Source organism: Schistocerca nitens, chromosome 5, assembly GCF_023898315.1.
Source record: "Schistocerca nitens isolate TAMUIC-IGC-003100 chromosome 5, iqSchNite1.1, whole genome shotgun sequence".
Classification (NCBI taxonomy): Eukaryota; Metazoa; Arthropoda; class Insecta; order Orthoptera; family Acrididae; genus Schistocerca; species Schistocerca nitens.
Window position 1 is genome coordinate 639,658,687 of NC_064618.1, and position 17,142 is coordinate 639,675,828.

The 17,142-nt window shown below is 38.3% G+C and overlaps 1 protein-coding gene across 2 annotated transcripts in view; it reads left to right on the forward strand.

The window, feature by feature from the left end:
• LOC126260025 (galactosylgalactosylxylosylprotein 3-beta-glucuronosyltransferase I) overlaps positions 1 to 16,901 on the forward strand; it is a 45,189-nt gene extending 28,288 nt beyond the window's left edge. For both annotated transcript variants that reach the window (XM_049957190.1, XM_049957191.1), the window contains exon 7: positions 16,535 to 16,901. In XM_049957190.1, the coding sequence (XP_049813147.1) occupies positions 16,535 to 16,633 (99 nt within the window). In that variant the 3' untranslated portion in view covers positions 16,634 to 16,901. The remainder of the gene's footprint in view (positions 1 to 16,534) is intronic.
• The last annotated feature ends 241 nt before the right edge of the window (positions 16,902 to 17,142 follow it).

Consider the following 17,142-nt stretch of genomic DNA (forward strand, 5'->3'; position numbering starts at 1 on the left):
CTCTGTTGTTACAACGCCAAAATACCATATCAAACTACAGATATAACCGTATGATGAATCCAAAGTCATATAAACTCTGAATCCCCATTTTGTTGGTTTTTAGGGTTATACACTTTGAATAACACACGACCCTTGAATGATACTAAATACCTATATGCTCGATAAATTTTGAGAAAATAATCACACGTTCTTCACTTTATTCAGGTATGACTCAACCTGAATGTTCACATGTGTAGCACTCTCTGGATTAGAAACATGAAGTGCTCTGAGCATTTGCATACATTGTGTGCAAGTAAAACAGTCAGAAAATAAGTCAGATGATTGTAAGCATTCTCATGCAAAAATTGTCCTGCTAGTTCTTAAATTTGTGTAATGCCTTATTCAGTAGCACACCATGGAAGCATTTCATTTCTTGGTAACATTTCTCCAGTCCCACCACACAGAACGTTGTGCAAGAGGTGTCACTTTACATATTTTTGCTGTAACATAGCTGTTAGTTTGGTCTGCTATTTGTTGAAATAAGTTGTCAATAAAAGTTAACTGAAAGAAACCAGCTGTCAATGGTAGGACATTACCAGTTTCAGTAATAAAACCATACATTTAATCATCAAAAGAAAAATCTGTAGAGTCGGTCATTTTCACACCACATTCGCCATGAATCTTCCGCTGAATCACTAGAAAAATGCACATTTTAATGGTTTTCATTCTCATCTTCACTATAATTGTTCAGAAATGAACAACTCGCATCATCAAAACCACTCTCACTGTCATTGTCACTTAGAGATTCCTGTAAAAGCTGTAGAATCTTTCTCAGAAAGAACTGAACGTGAGGAATTAGCCATTGCTCGCACGCAAACTTGAATGTAATAATTCCAACATTTCTTTCAACACAACTGCAACAATTTGACACAGATGGCAGCACTAAGCACCATTGAAGACTAGTACAGATAGAATCAAGAGTTGAGCATGTGATACCTATGAAAAATCGTGTGGAATGAGGCTCGACATCAGAGCAGAAAACAAAATTCGTAGTGTCAAGCACCACTTGATGTTGGAGTGGAAAGGATTAAGTATACAAAAAATGTGTGACCTATTAGAGGACAATGCCTACAGGAGAACTGAGGATGGTCCTATTAACAGAGTACACAGGAAGACCATAGAGCTTCTCAGACACACATTCCCACATAAGAAGACAGAGAAGAGACTTTGTCCACAGGCAGCTGTGCATCGTGGACTTTACGAATTATCTGCTGTCCACAAGGAAGGAATGCCGCTCCACGCAATTGTTGATAGCATTAGCACACCAACATGTGTTAGTAAAATACCTGAGTCGTGTTCAGCCCCTTTGTGAGCAAATGCCAGCATCACATTTGGAATTTGGTGCATTTCATCCAGCAGCTCCCGAACTTCAGACTAGGCCAAGAAGACATTGCAGTGAGCTTTGACGCCATATTTCTCTTTACTAAAGTACCTCGGACTCCCTAAACCTCATAGGAGAGACATTTGGGTCAGTAATAACAGAACTGTTTGAATTCATGCTCACATCAGTGTACTTTCTATTCAATGGAAATTACTATGAACAAGTAGACTGAGTAGCAATGTGCTGCCCACTACCACCATTGGTGGCCCATATGTTAATGGAGACATTAGTAGCAGCAGCCTTGCAGTTGGCAGTCTACAAACCCTTGTGCTTTTTTCAATATGTAGATGCTACATTTGTAATCTGGAAATCGCATACAAGGCATCATACAATTCACTGCACCAGAACATCAAATTCACAGTGGAGATAGAAGAAAACAATCAGCTTTCATTTCCAGATGTGCTCATCAAGAAAAGACCAGATGACACACTAGGACACAGTCTACTGCACACCGACAAATACAGGTTTGTACTATCGTGCTACCATCTATCATGATCCTTCACAAGGAGGTGTCATAAGTGCACTACTCCACAGAGCACATGGAACCTCTGACTGTGGCCATCTGAAAGCTGAACTGTAGTACCTGTGGGCTATGCTCTGTAGATACGGTACAGCAACTGCCAGATAAATGTGCCTAAGGCTGAAGAAGCCAAGACCACAGCCTGCTGAAGGAAAAGAGAAACCTCTTGCAACGGTGACTATCCCATGTGTCTGGAACACATCAGAAAAAATCAGAATAATACCCTGGAAACATAACATCAGATGGGTGGTACGCCCACCAGCCGAAACAAAGGGCTTGTTGGAATCAGTGAAGAATGATCTAGGACTCCAGGAACCAGAAGTCTAATGCCACTGCTGCCAGTGTGGGTAAATATATGTAGGTCAGACTATAGGAACAATACAGGACAGATGCACTGAGCATAAATGCCACACAGACAACCATTAGTGAGAAACTCTGCTGTGGCAAGCAGTGCATCACCCACATTCAAGCCATGAATTATGACAGAACCAAGTTATTACAACAATCAAACACCTTCTGGGATTGTATTTTACAAGAGACTGTAGAAGTCAGACTACATCGTGACCTAATAAATAAATATATTGATTTTAAATTAGCAAATCCTGGGACTCAGCATTCAGCAGAATCAAAGCACAACAGCCGTCTCCAAGAAATTCTGCTCCTGTTGTGGCAATAGAAGACGAGGACACACAGTCACCACAGCAGCAGGTACCTGCATTTTGCACTGGCCACAGCTTTACCGAGGGCCATGTATCAACCCTCAGCATCAAACTCCCACCCCCCACTGCACCAGGTGTGCCCCCAGAGATAACGGGCAGGAGGCTGGGGGCAGAGGGGGTGGGGAATATGGAGGAGGTGCCTTGCAGAAAACAGTCAGTCATCAGGAACACTTGAGAATGCCAAAAGATTGGCTTGTGCTGAAAATATCACACGTTGTGGACACTGCCACATGGCTGAATACCAGACAGATATTAAAAATTTACCTTTGCAGGGAAAAACTAAAATGACAGTAATATTTAATAATAATAATAATAATAATAATAATAATACCCGTGGAGGCCCGGGAAAACAATAGGCCTCCGGTATGTTCTGCCAGTCGTAAAAGGCGACGAAAAGAACAAACCACTAATAGGGCTAACCCCCCTTTTAGTGTGATTAGTTGGTTCAGAACAGAACTAATGAAGCCTTGGACAAGCGCTGTCATGGTCGGGGACGACGCTTGAACCCTATGCCCGTCCACAATGGTAACGACACTGCTAGCCACATGGAAAATGATTTAAATCCAAATAGAGGTGTTTTGCAGGATATGCTTCCTGCAACCACTCTAGAAGGAAAACAGACAGAGGATGAGATGGTCAGATGAAGTTAGCAGACACCTCATGTTCTGTTATTACCAAGCAACAAACTTAAGAACCAACACAACTGGATACAGATCACAATTATACACAACATTTATTACCAGATACCCAGAATTAAAAATTTTAACAGAACAACGACTAGCTGATCAGATCCGCGTAATAATCAAAAATAACAGGATACCCCAGTCAGAATTAGAAAACATCAAACAACAAGTACACCAAATACTGGAACAAAATAATGTGCAGTCAGAAGAAGAAGAAGAAGAAGAAGAAGAAAATACAGTAATGGACTCAAACATCCCAGAGCAAACAAACAAAGAACAACACGCATCAATTAAACAATCAGAGGAAAACGAAATCTTAAGACAGCCACCAGAACAAGCACAAATAGAACACGAAATGGCACACATGTTAGATATAGAAGAAAAATGTCAGCTGACATATATAGAATACAAAGACACAGACATTAGACCATTCTTGCATAGGCCACCAAATAACCCACAAGTCGAAACAACAATAAAAACTATCAACACAATCATACACAACAAAATAAATGAAAATACAACTATGGAAGAGTTACAACTACTGGTTTATATAGGAGCACTCGCTACACTAAATATACACACTAGGCAGAGATCAGAACCAACCAAAACACAGAAGAAACCCACAAAACCAGCATGGCAACACAGGTTACAGATCAGAATAGAAAAACTGAGAAGACATGGGACAGCTAACACAATTTATAAGAAATGAAATATCAGACAAAAAACGAAAAAGATTAGGTAAAATCTCACAACAAGAAGCAATAGAGCAATTAGATGAAAAGAAGCAGAAATTACAAGCATTGGTCAAACGACTTAGAAGATACAAAAAAAGTGAAAATAGAAGGAAACATTCAACACAAACCAAAAGAAATTTTACCAGACAATAGATAAACACACACATTAAAATAGACAATCCACCAAACATAACAGACGTGGAACACTTCTGGAGCAACATATGGTCAAACCCGGTACAGCATAACAGGCATGCACGGTGGATACAAGCAGAAACAGACGCATACAAGTTGATACCACAAATGCCTGAAGTGATAATTTTGCAGCATGAAGTCACCCAAGCAATTAATTCTACTCACAATTGGAAAGCCCCTGGATAAGATAAGATAGCAAATTTCTGGCTAAAGAAGTTCACCTCAACATATTCACATCTAACTAAATTATTTAACAGTTACATTGCAGACCCATACACATTCCCTGATACACTTACACATGGAATAACTTATCTGAAACCTAAAGATCAAGCAGACACAGCAAACCCAGCTAAATATCACCCCATAACATGCCTACCAACAATATACAAAATATTAACTTCAGTCATTACACAGAAATCAATGACACATACAACACAGAACAAAATTATAAATGAAGAACAAAAAAGCTGTTGCAAAGGAGCACGAGGATGTAAAGAGCAACTGATAACAGATGCAGAGGTGACCTATCAAGCTAAAACTAAACAAAGGTCACTACACTACGCATACATTGATTACCAATAAGCTTTTGATAGTGTACCCCACTCATGGTTACTACAAATATTGGAAATATACAAAGTAGATCCTAAATTGATACAGTTCCTAAACATAGTAATGAAAAATTGGAAAACCACACTTAATATCCAAACAAATTCAAATAATATCACATCACAGCCAATACAGATTAAGCGTGGAATATACCAAGGAGACTCATTAAGTCCTTTTTGGTTCTGCCTTGCTCTGAACCCATTATCCAACGTCCTAAATAATACAAATTATGGATACAATATTACTGGAACATACCAACACAAAATCACACATTTGCAATACATGGATGATCTAAAACTACTGGCAGCAACAAATCAACAACTCAACCAATTACTAAAGATAACAGAAGTATTCAGCAATGATATAAATATGGCTTTTGGAACAGACAAATGTAAGGAAAATAGCATAGTCAAGGGAAAACACACTAAACAAGATGATTACATATTGGATAACCACAGCGACTGCATAGAAGCGATGGAAAAAACAGATGCCTATAAATATCTGGGATACAGACAAAAAATAGTAATAGATAATACAAATATTAAAGAACTAAAAGAAAAATATAGACAAAGACTAACAAAAATACTGAAAACAGAATTGACAGCAAGAAACAAGACAAAAGCTATAAATACTTATGCTATACCAATACTGACCTACTCATTTGGAGTAGTGAAATGGAGTAACACAGACCTAGAAGCACTCAATACACTTACACGATCACAATGCCACAAATATAGAATACATCACATACATCCAGCAACAGAAAGATTCACATTAAGCAGAAAGGAAGGAGGAAGGGGATTTATCGACATAAAAAAACCTACATTACGGACAGGTAGACAATTTAAGAAAATTCTCCTATAGAGCCTCATATAAATACATCGGCTACACCATTGCAATTTCATAATCACTTCTACAACCCTTTAGATCACATAACATCACCAGATACAAAGAAAGTAAATTCGAAAAAGAAAACACTACATGGCAAGCACCCGTATCATCTAACACAACCACACATCAAGACGCATCCAACACATGGCTACGAAAAGGCAATATATACAGTGAGATGGAAGGATTCATGATCGCAATACAGGATCAAACAGTAAACACCAGATATTACAGCAAGCATATTATTAAAGATCCCAATACCACAACAGATAAATGAAGACTTTGCAAACAACAAATAGAAACAGTAGATCACATCACAAGTGGATGTACAATACTAGCAATTACAGAATACCCCAGAAGACATGACAATGTAGCAAAAATAATACATAAACAACTTGCCATACAACATAAACTAATAAAACAACACGTTTCCGCATAAAAGTATGCACCACAAAGTGTACTGGAGAATGATGAATACAAATTATACTGGAACAGAACCATTATAACAGATAAAACAACACCACATAACAAACCTGACATCATACTCACCAATAAAAAGAAGAAATTAACCCAACTAATCGAAATATCCATACCCAATATAACAAATATACAGAAGAAAAAATTGAAAAATACATCTAACTGGCTGAGGAAGTCAAGGACATGTGGCATCAGGATAAAGTTGACATTATACCAATTATACTATCCAACTACAGGAGTCATACCACACAACATCCACCAGTACATCAACACAATACAGCTACATCCAAACGTATATATACAGCTACAGAAATCCGTAATTATTGATACATGTTCAATTACCCGAAAGTTCCTAAATGCAATGTAACATATACCGTACAGTTAAAAGGGAGTCACGCTTGATCAAGGTTCGTGTCACTTTCCATTTTTGCCCAGACATAACGTCTGAGAAAGGAAATAATAATAATAATAATAATAATAATAATAATAATAATAATAATAATAATAATAGTAGTAGTAGTAGTAGTAGTAGTAGTAGTAGTAGTAGAATTAGAAAACATCAAACAACAAGTACAACAAATACTGGAACAAAATAATGTGCAATCAGAAGAAGAAGAAAATACAGTAATGGACTCAAACATCCCAGAGCAAACAAACAAAGAACAACACGCATCAATTAAACAATCAGAGGAAAATGAAATTTTAAGACAGCCACCAGAACAAGCACAAATAGAACACGAAGTGACACAGATGCTAGATATAGAAGAAAAATTTCAGCTAACATATATAGAATACAAAGACACAAATACAGACGTTAGACCATTCCTGCATAGACCACCAAATAACCCACAAGTCGAAACAACAATAAAAACTATCAACACAATCATACACAACAAAATAAATGAAAACACAACTATGGAAGAGTTACAACTACTGATTTATATAGGAGCACTCACTACACTAAATATACACACTAGGCAGAGATCAGAACCAACCAACACACAGAAGAAACCCACAAAACCAGCATGGCAACACAGGCTACAGATCAGAATAGAAAAACTGAGAAAAGACATCGGACAGCTAACACAATTTATAAGAAATGAAATCTCGAAAAAAAAACGAAAAAGGTTAGGTAAAATCTCACAACAAGAAGCGACAGAGCAATTAGACGAAAAGAAGCAGAAATTACAAGCATTAGCCAAACGACTCAGAAGATACAAAAAAAGTGAAAATAGAAGGAAACAAAACCAAACATTCAACACAAACCAAAAGAAATTTCACCAGACAATAGATAACACACACATTAAAATAAACAATCCACCAAACATAACAGACATGGAACACTACTGGAGCAACATATGGTCAAACCCGGTACAACATAACAGGCATGCACGGTGGATACAAGCAGAAACAGACACATACAAGATGATACCACAAATGCCTGAAGTGATAATTTTGCAACATGAAGTCACCCAAGCAATTAATTCTACTCACAATTGGAAAGCCCCTGGAAATGATAAAATAGCAAATTTCTGGTTAAAGAAGTTCACCTCAACACATTCACATCTAACTAAATTATTTAACAGTTACATTGCAGACCCATACACATTCCCTGATACACTTACACATGGAATAACGTATCTGAAACCTAAAGATCAAGCAGACACAGCGAACCTAGCTAAATATCGCCCCATAACATGCCTACCAACAATATACAAGATATTAACTTCAATCATTAAACAGAAATTAATTACACATACAACACAGAACAAAATTATAAATGAAGAGCAAAAAGGCTGTTGCAAAGGAGCACGAGGATGTAAAGAGCAACTGATAATAGATGCAGAGGTGACATATCAAGCTAAAACTAAACAAAGGTCGCTACACTACGCATACATTGATTACCAAAAAGCTTTTGATAGTGTACCCCACTCATGGTTACTACAAATATTGGAAATATACAATATAGATCCTAAATTGATACAGTTCCTAAACATAGTAATGAAAAATTGGAAAACCACACTTAATATCCAAACAAATTCAAATAATATCACATCACAGCCAATACAGATTAAGCGTGGAATATACCAAGGAGACTCATTAAGTCCTTTCTGGTTCTGCCTTGCTCTGAACCCACTATCCAACATGCTAAATAATACAAATTATGGATACAATATTACTGGAACATACCCACACAAAATCACACATTTGCTATACATGGATGATCTAAAACTACTGGCAGCAACAAATCAACAACTCAACCAATTACTAAAGATAACAGAAGTATTCAGCAATGATATAAGTATGGCTTTTGGAACAGACAAATGTAAGAAAAATAGCATAGTCAAGGGAAAACACACTAAACAAGAAGATTACATATTGGATAACCACAGCGACTGCATAGAAGCGATGGAAAAAACGGATGCCTATAAATATCTAGGATACAGACAAAAAATAGGAATAGATAATACAAATATTAAAGAAGAACTAAAAGAAAAATATAGACAAAGACTAACAAAAAGACTGAAAACAGAATTGACAGCAAGAAACAAGACAAAAGCTATAAATACTTATGCCATACCAATATTGACCTACTCATTTGGAGTAGTGAAATGGAGTAACACAGACCTAGAAGCACTCAATACACTTACACGATCACAATGCCACAAATATAGAATACATCACATACATTCAGCAACAGAAAGATTCACATTAAGCAGAAAGGAAGGAGGAAGGGGATTTATCGATATAAAAAACCTACATTATGGACAGGTAGACAATTTAAGAAAATTCTTTCTAGAACGAGCAGAAACTAGCAAAATACACAAAGCAATCACTCATATAAATACATCGGCTACACCACTACAATTTCATAACCACCTCTACAACCCTTTAGACCACATAACATCAACAGATACGAAGAAAGTAAATTGGAAAAAGAAAACACTTCATGGCAAGCACCCGTATCATCTAACACAGCCACACATCGATCAAGACGCATCCAACACATGGCTAAGAAAAGGCAATATATACAGTGATACAGAAGGATTCATGATTGCAATACAGGATCAAACAATAAACACCAGGTATTACAGCAAGCATATTATTAAAGATCCCAATACCACAACAGATAAATGCAGACTTTGTAAACAACAAATAGAAACAGTAGATCACATCACAAGCGGATGTACAATACTAGCAAATACAGAATACCCCAGAAGACATGACAATGTAGCAAAAATAATACATCAACAGCTTGCCTTACAACATAAACTTTTAAAACAACAAGTTCCTACATACAAGTATGCACCACAAAACGTACTGGAGAATGATGAATACAAATTATACTGGAACAGAACCATTATAACAGATAAAACAACACCACATAACAAACCTGACATCATACTCACCAATAAAAAGAAGAAATTAACACAACTAATCGAAATATCCATACCCAATACAACAAATATACAAAAGAAAACAGGAGAAAAAATTGAAAAATACATCCAACTGGCTGAGGAAGTCAAAGACATGTGGCATCAGGATAAAGTTGACATCATACCAATTATAGTATCAACTACAGGAGTCATACCACACAATATCCACCAGTACATCAATGCAATACAGCTACATCCAAACATATATATACAACTACAGAAATCCGTAATTATTGATACATGTTCAATTACCCGAAAGTTCCTAAATGCAATTTAACACATACCGTACAGTTAATAGGAAGTGACGCTTGATCAAGGTCCGCGTCACTTTCCATTCTCAACCAGACTTAACGTCTGAGAAAGTAAAGAAATAATAATAATAATAATAATAATAATTTACCTGTGGATAAATGAAATATTCTTTCTCCATACTGATTCTGAATTTTAAATTCGTACAGCAGCTAATTATTGTTTACAATTTTCTGTTCAGAGAAAATTAATAGTACACACCTGAAAAAGGTATTAGAGTGAAGCCGATTAGGAAAACTTCAAATCCATTACTTCTCAACCAATCATTGCTTTGTGTTTTGGTCAGGTGGCAGTGGCACTTTGTTAGTGGATATTATATACTATCCCAAGCCATTTAATTGGTTAAAAAATACAGCTTGTTGTGTGGGATATATTGGGTTGCAGTTTGAAAATACAGCCATGACACAAAATTACTTAAACAATGAAACTTCCTCGCAGATAAAAACTGTGTTCCGGACCGAGACTCAAACTCGGGAGTTCGAGTCTCTGTCCTGCACATACTTTTAATCTTCCAAGAAGTTTCATATCAGCGCACACTCTGCTGCAGAGTGAAAATCTCATTCTGGCTACTTAAACAATGTTTTTCATAGTTTATTGTACAAAGGATGACATAAAACTGTGAACAGCAATCTTGAAAGCCTTTGCATTGTAACACATATGGACACCAATGACATTGTGTAGCAGCAAAGTTTTAATCTCAGTTTTCAGACAGTTGTAAATCAATAATTAAGTCTTAAGTTTGTGGTGCCAAGATCGAAGTCAGTCCATCAACACGTTTCTCGTATTTCAGTGGATGAAGAGCCTTAACAGGTGAATTCCTTTCTCCACCGTTTCGGAGAGGCTCATGTACTTGGCTTCACCTGGCGAAAGATCAGTGGCTCCCCGCTAGTATGAACACAGAGAGATTGCTGATATAGATAAGAAGAAGTTGGTACCTGTATATGACTTTGTCAGCATCCGAAAACCCAGTGAACAAAATTATGGCTATTATTGTACTGGCTTAGCTTGCTGACTGTATAGCTCATGTTGGGTCAGGTACTGATGGCAATGTACATCAATGCTCCAACCAGTTTTCTGAATGGATAATGAGTGCTACCTTCTGTATTTGTAGCTGTTGCATCCAACTTGCTCCCAGTTTCCAGTGGACTCCATACCAGCTTGTAGTCATCCATTCTGAATTGGTGTAAATCTTCTAGTATAACCACTTTACATAATGAAGTTTGTCAACAAAATAGGAAAAGAAAGATTGATACTCACCATAAAGGTGAAATGTTGAGTTGCAGACAGGCACAACGAAAAGAATGTTACCCATTTCGCTTTAGGACAAACCATTCTTCACAGGAAACACACACACAGTCATTCACACAACCAAGTAGACCTCGTTAACACTTGACCACTGACTTCGGTAGCTCAGACCAGAATTGTCAGATTGCATGGAAGCAGCAATCTGGAGGGGTGAGGAAGAGGAAGGGATAACAGGGTTCGGGGGGGGGGGGGGGGGGGGAGAAAAGTGCTGTCTGGCACTATGTGCAGGGACTAGCAGTGTCAGGAGGCTGTGGGGCAGGGAGGGAGGATGACAACCGGAGAGCAGAAAAGGAGAGGAGCAGAGAAGGGAAAAGACACAGATGCATTGGCAGAGGGCAGCACACAATGAGGAGAGAGGACAGGGGTGGAAACTGTTCAGTTGAGGGTATGGAGACATTAGGTTACCTTAGATTGAAGCCAGGATAATTTTGGGAGAAGAGAGTGTGTTAAAAGGATAACTCCAATCTGCGCAGTTCAGAAAAGCTGGTGGCGGACAGGAGAATCTGGAGTTTCCATTGTTTAATTTCGTCAACAGAGTGATTTATGTCAATACCCAGATACCATCTTATGGCAATGAGATCCTTGATATTTAACTTGACAGATAACTCATCCTTTATTTGTTTTGTCATTTCTTGGTCGGCTGAAATAATTATGTCTTCATCTACACAAATGTAGGAAGACTAATGTTTCTGTACATTGTCTACAAAGGCACATGGATCTGCATTTATGGGCTGCAATCCAGTTGATGATGATAGGGTTGCATTCATCTTGACCTACCACTGTAGATCAGCTTGGTGTAGCCCATAAATGGCTTTTCTAAGTTTACACAATTCATCGCCAGATTTTAATGTTTGGAGCATGTCACTTGCCTTCTTGACTATATGATTAACTTCCTCCCTTTCTCTTCTTTTATAAGAACACGCCCAGTGAGCCTGGCTATTCTGTGAATATTACTGTCAATTTTGCCATTGAGAAATGAAGCAGTGAATATTCATTTGTGAAACACACAAGTCAAATTTGACGGACAGTCATGAATAGTCTAAATGATCCAGTTCTTGAATGGGAGAAAACATTTCATGAAGTGAACTCCAGGCTGTTATTTGAGTGCTGTTGCAACTATTCTTGCATTTCATCTCAGCAAAGATGCAGCAGTATTTTTTTAATCCTCAAAACATCGTAAAATATATTACTCTTTCATTTGTTTGCTTGTTTACAATGTTCCAGGCATTATTTTTCACTGGTTACCTGATTTCATCATAAAGCATCAAACCACTCTCGATATGGAGCATGTAATAAATCAATGATAGTGACATCTGTTGCATTTTCAATGAAGTTGAAATACCTGATCTGGCACAAACTATTGAGCAAGTGTGAGACATGTAGAATTGTTGTTTATATCACCTGATTAATAGTTTAGATACAAGAAGTAGCTGCTTATAATAAGTAATCTTTATTTACGACACTGTTTTGGTTTAGTCGCCATTTTCAAGTACCAGCAATTACAATTTTGATGAGAACAGGTGTGGATGCCAATGTCATTCATATTAAAGTAGCTGTCTTGTACTCAATGCTGAATCTGTAGTGCATTTTCGATCATATCAGCAGTGTGATTTTGATTTTTCAAGTGTAGAAAGAAGCTCAACTAATTATATTTACTCTCTGCACAGAATACCAAAAGGTTTTGCAGTGAACATTCTTGAGGAATTAAACATTTATGTGTACATGAGAAAATACCCACAAAAAATATTAAACGAACATACAGAATTTAAACACAAGTACTACCTCAAGAACTTTATTGAACTTCTATAACACGAACATGGAAAAATTGGAAGTAACATATGCAACAACCAAAGATAATTGTAACAAATGTTAGTTATTAAAATAAATTGCTGTTCTGTGCACAATCTTTATAAACATATATCATCGTAAGGGTGGAAATGTCAAACTGCTGTCATGTATGGACAACACGTCAATCTAGATGTGAGTGCAAGACAGCTACTTCAGTGTGAATGACATTGGCATCCATACCTGTTCTCACCAAAAATGTAATTGCAAGTACTCGAAAATGGTGATTAAGCCAAAACAGTCTGTCATAATTAAAGATTACTTATTATAAGCAGCTATTTTGTGTATCTGCTGTAATAATCATGTTGTTATCAGACATATATTATGCCCTAAAGAAGAAAAATTATACAGCACATAAATAGTCATTGAGGATGAATCCTTCACCTAGAGTGATCAGAAGCTCATATACTGTATGTGGGCACCTTGTTTTTCTTGTTCGCTCTAGCTTTTGTCTGCCACATTCCAGTTTTGTCGTCTTGTTGATCTTGTTGCGTGTAGGCAGAAAAAAGTCTACAAAGCCATAGAATGGTTGAACAGTATGCAGTGAGCCATTTTGACAAATGAGCAGTGATGGTGGTTTTTTGCAACACCATTCTGCAGGGGCGTGTGTGGAACTGTTATTATAAGGATGGGTCAATTTTTTCATCACAGTACTCGTTTCTGTTGTCTAATTTATTTTATAACCATTTGATTCAGAATAAGGTGTTTTCAATTGAACAAATTTATCTACAACTTTACCTTTATGTCAAAGGAAATTTACAAAGGCCACAAACAGTTTTGCACCACCTTGAGATGTTTATTTTGTTAGCTCAAAGCCGATGAACTCAGAAATTTTGAGTTCCCTTCCCATTAATTTTTCCTTCAAGACAAGTAGTGTTCTAGCGAGATTGACATCACTGAATTTCAAACCTTTCAAATTCTTGTATATATAGTTCTCGGGCAAGACGTCGGATGTCACAGTGAAAACTCCACAATATTTCGTCAGCGCAACTGGCAGACATCTTCAGGTGCGATGAACACACTGCTAAGGCAGGACCAGAGCCCCCTGTTTATGCCAGTCTTAGGCAGGAAGTGCGCGTGCGTGGAGGTGCCAAATTCGATGGCCAATAGCGACGATATCAACCGATAGCTGCAAGGACAACAACGCCACCTATAGGATGAAGAACCAAAGACTTCGGCGCACGTGCGGAGTCTGCCGCCGCTGCTCTGTGCTGCCATCGGCTGCCCCAGCGACCTCTGTCGGAAGCCGCAAGCGCGGAGGCTGCCGCTGTTACTCTGCGCTGCCATTGGCCGCCCCACCGACCTCTGTCAGAAGCTGCAAGCAAAAATGCGCGTCCACGTAGGCGCCTTGATTATCCTCCCATTGTCAACAGAATTTGTTGCTGGCAAATCGTCATCCATCTTATGACCAATAGCACTCCTCTCTGCTCGTAGCGACTTCAATATGGCCAGTGCTGGATCCCAAGCTGTACTAAGCTGAAAGCCCGTGTCTGTTTACAAGATTCGTCGAGCTACGTATTTCCACTGCTTCCTTAATAACACTGTCCCAGTACGAACTACTCGATGCGAGAACTTTTGTATGTTGATAATTCATAGAATGGCATGTACTGAGACAGTGCTCGGCCACCGCAGACTTTTCTGGTTGCTCCAGATGAGTGTAGCGGCGGTGTTCAGTGCATCTCTCTTCTACAGTGCGACAAGTTTGTCCGATGTACGACATGCTGCAGCTGCAAGGAATTTCGTAAACACCGCGTCTTCTTATGCCAAGGCTGTCCTTAGATGAGCCCAAGAGAGCTCAGAGTTTTGCCGGCAGACGAAAGACACATTTAACTTTATGCCTCTTCAATAATCTTCCTATTTTTGAAGAGACACTGCCGATGTATGGCAAGATGACCATTCCCCTTTGTTCTTCGCCTTCTTCCACGTCCTCACGTTAGGTAACCCGCTTCGGTTGTAAGGCACGGCGAATCTCCCGTTCGGAGTATCCATTTTGTTGGAAAATGGTACGCAGATGGAGTAGCTCATTGGATAAGCTATCTGAGTCTGATATGGCTCGTGCTCTGTGAACCAACGTCCTCAGTACGCCACTTCGTAGCGAAGGATGGTGACAGCTGGTGGCCTGTAAGTATAAGTCCGTGTGTGTTGGTTTACGGTACTCTGCGTGACCTAATGTGCCATCTTCTTTCCTCCGTACAAACACGTCCAGGAATGGAAGTTCGCAGTTTTTCTCCATCTCCATAGTGAACTTGATGTTGGGATGAAGCGAGTTAAGATTCTCAAGAAAAACATTCAGCGATGCAATGCCGTGAGGCCAGATAACAAAGGTGTCGTCCACATATCGCCAAAAACACGTAGGTTTCAAATCAGACGTCTGGAGTGCTCTCTCCTCAAAGACTTCCATGAAAAGATTAGCCACAATGGGTGACGGGGGACTACCCATTGCGACGCCGTCAGTCTGTTCAAAGTATTGTCCATTAAATAAAAAGTACGTCGAGGTGAGCACATGTATGAATAAGTCTAAAAGCTCCTGCCTAAGACTGGCATAAATAGGGGGCTCTGGTCCTGCCTTAGCAGTGTGTTCGTCGCACCTGAAGATGTCGGCCAGTTGTGCTTAAGAAATATTGTGGAGTTTTCACTATGACATCAGACGTCTCGCCCGAGAACCATATATACAACATGTCCGTCGGGAAAGCCTCAAGCAACACTTTCAAATTCTTGTTTTTGAGTGTTTTGATCCTTTCTCAAGAGTTAAAGAGGCCTAATTAAACATGCCAGATATGCATATCAGTTTTCATAACTTTTAGCTCAGCAATGAATCCTGCCTTTGGACCATTTTTTTTACAAAAACAAGAAGTAGCCAACTCTGCAGTCACTTTGATTTCACCATTGATGGAGCAAAATGCCTGGAGAGGCTCAGGTTTTCACCCTATACCTTTACACTGAGGGTATGGCAGCATTATTGTAGCACACTTCCCATTCCATAATGTGTTCATATGACAAACAACACATTTTTTTGTCTATCTTTAATGTGTCGGTGTTTTGAAACAGCATATTTTCATAATTTACAAGCTGTAACACCCGAACCAGCTTTGTAAGCTGTAATCGAATACGGCAGTACTTGGTTCAGGCTCTGATATAGAAAGCGATTGTGCACCATTGATAGATGAATGCCATATATTTGGACTATTTTGAAGACGGCACGTTCTCCCTTTGCATCACCCACTGTTAACTGAGATGTGTCAACTGTTGACCTAAGTATGCATTTGAAGGTAGCATTCTGTTGTTGTTAACACACAATTTGTACCCTAGTGTTGTTTTCTTGCTGCCTGCCTTTTGAATTGTTCATTTTATGTGTTGTTGATCTGAGTTGTGAAAGTAATTAAAGTATTTAAATTGCAGGTGTATGTGTGGCACACAAGGACAGAAAAACCCGTTCTTAGTGGTGAAGACAGATTACGGAAAGCGGGTAAACGATCAGATGCTGGAATTGAAGTATAGATCTTGGTAGACTGCAGCAAATGAATAACATATCAACATTCCTTCTGTTGTGAAATCACAGTATTAATTTATATTGAGGAGTATGGTAGAAATAGTTTTTGTGTGTGTGTGTTTCGATTGAGTTTTTTATTTTGTAAATAACAAAAGTTAAATCATTGTTGTACAAACAAGAAATAGTTATTTATAAGTTTATGAAGGATTTATTTTTCAAATCCTCACTTTTGTAGACACTGATTTTGCTTTATTACATCTCTGTTTCTACCACAAATGATGAGTCTACTCTTTTATCAGCTTGCAGTTAGTTTAATATTGCCTACTTGTAACTGCCTACTGGTTATTATTATGCAGCAACGGTAAGTAAAGCTATCCTCTGCCCAAAGGTAAGCTTGAAATTCCATGCTTTATTGTAGTCGTGTCAGTGTAAGAAGCCTCCTGACAGTTGTAGTGGGCTGGGCTTGGCAGCGTCACTCATCTGTCTCAGCCAATCACTTGACACATTTTTGTAAATG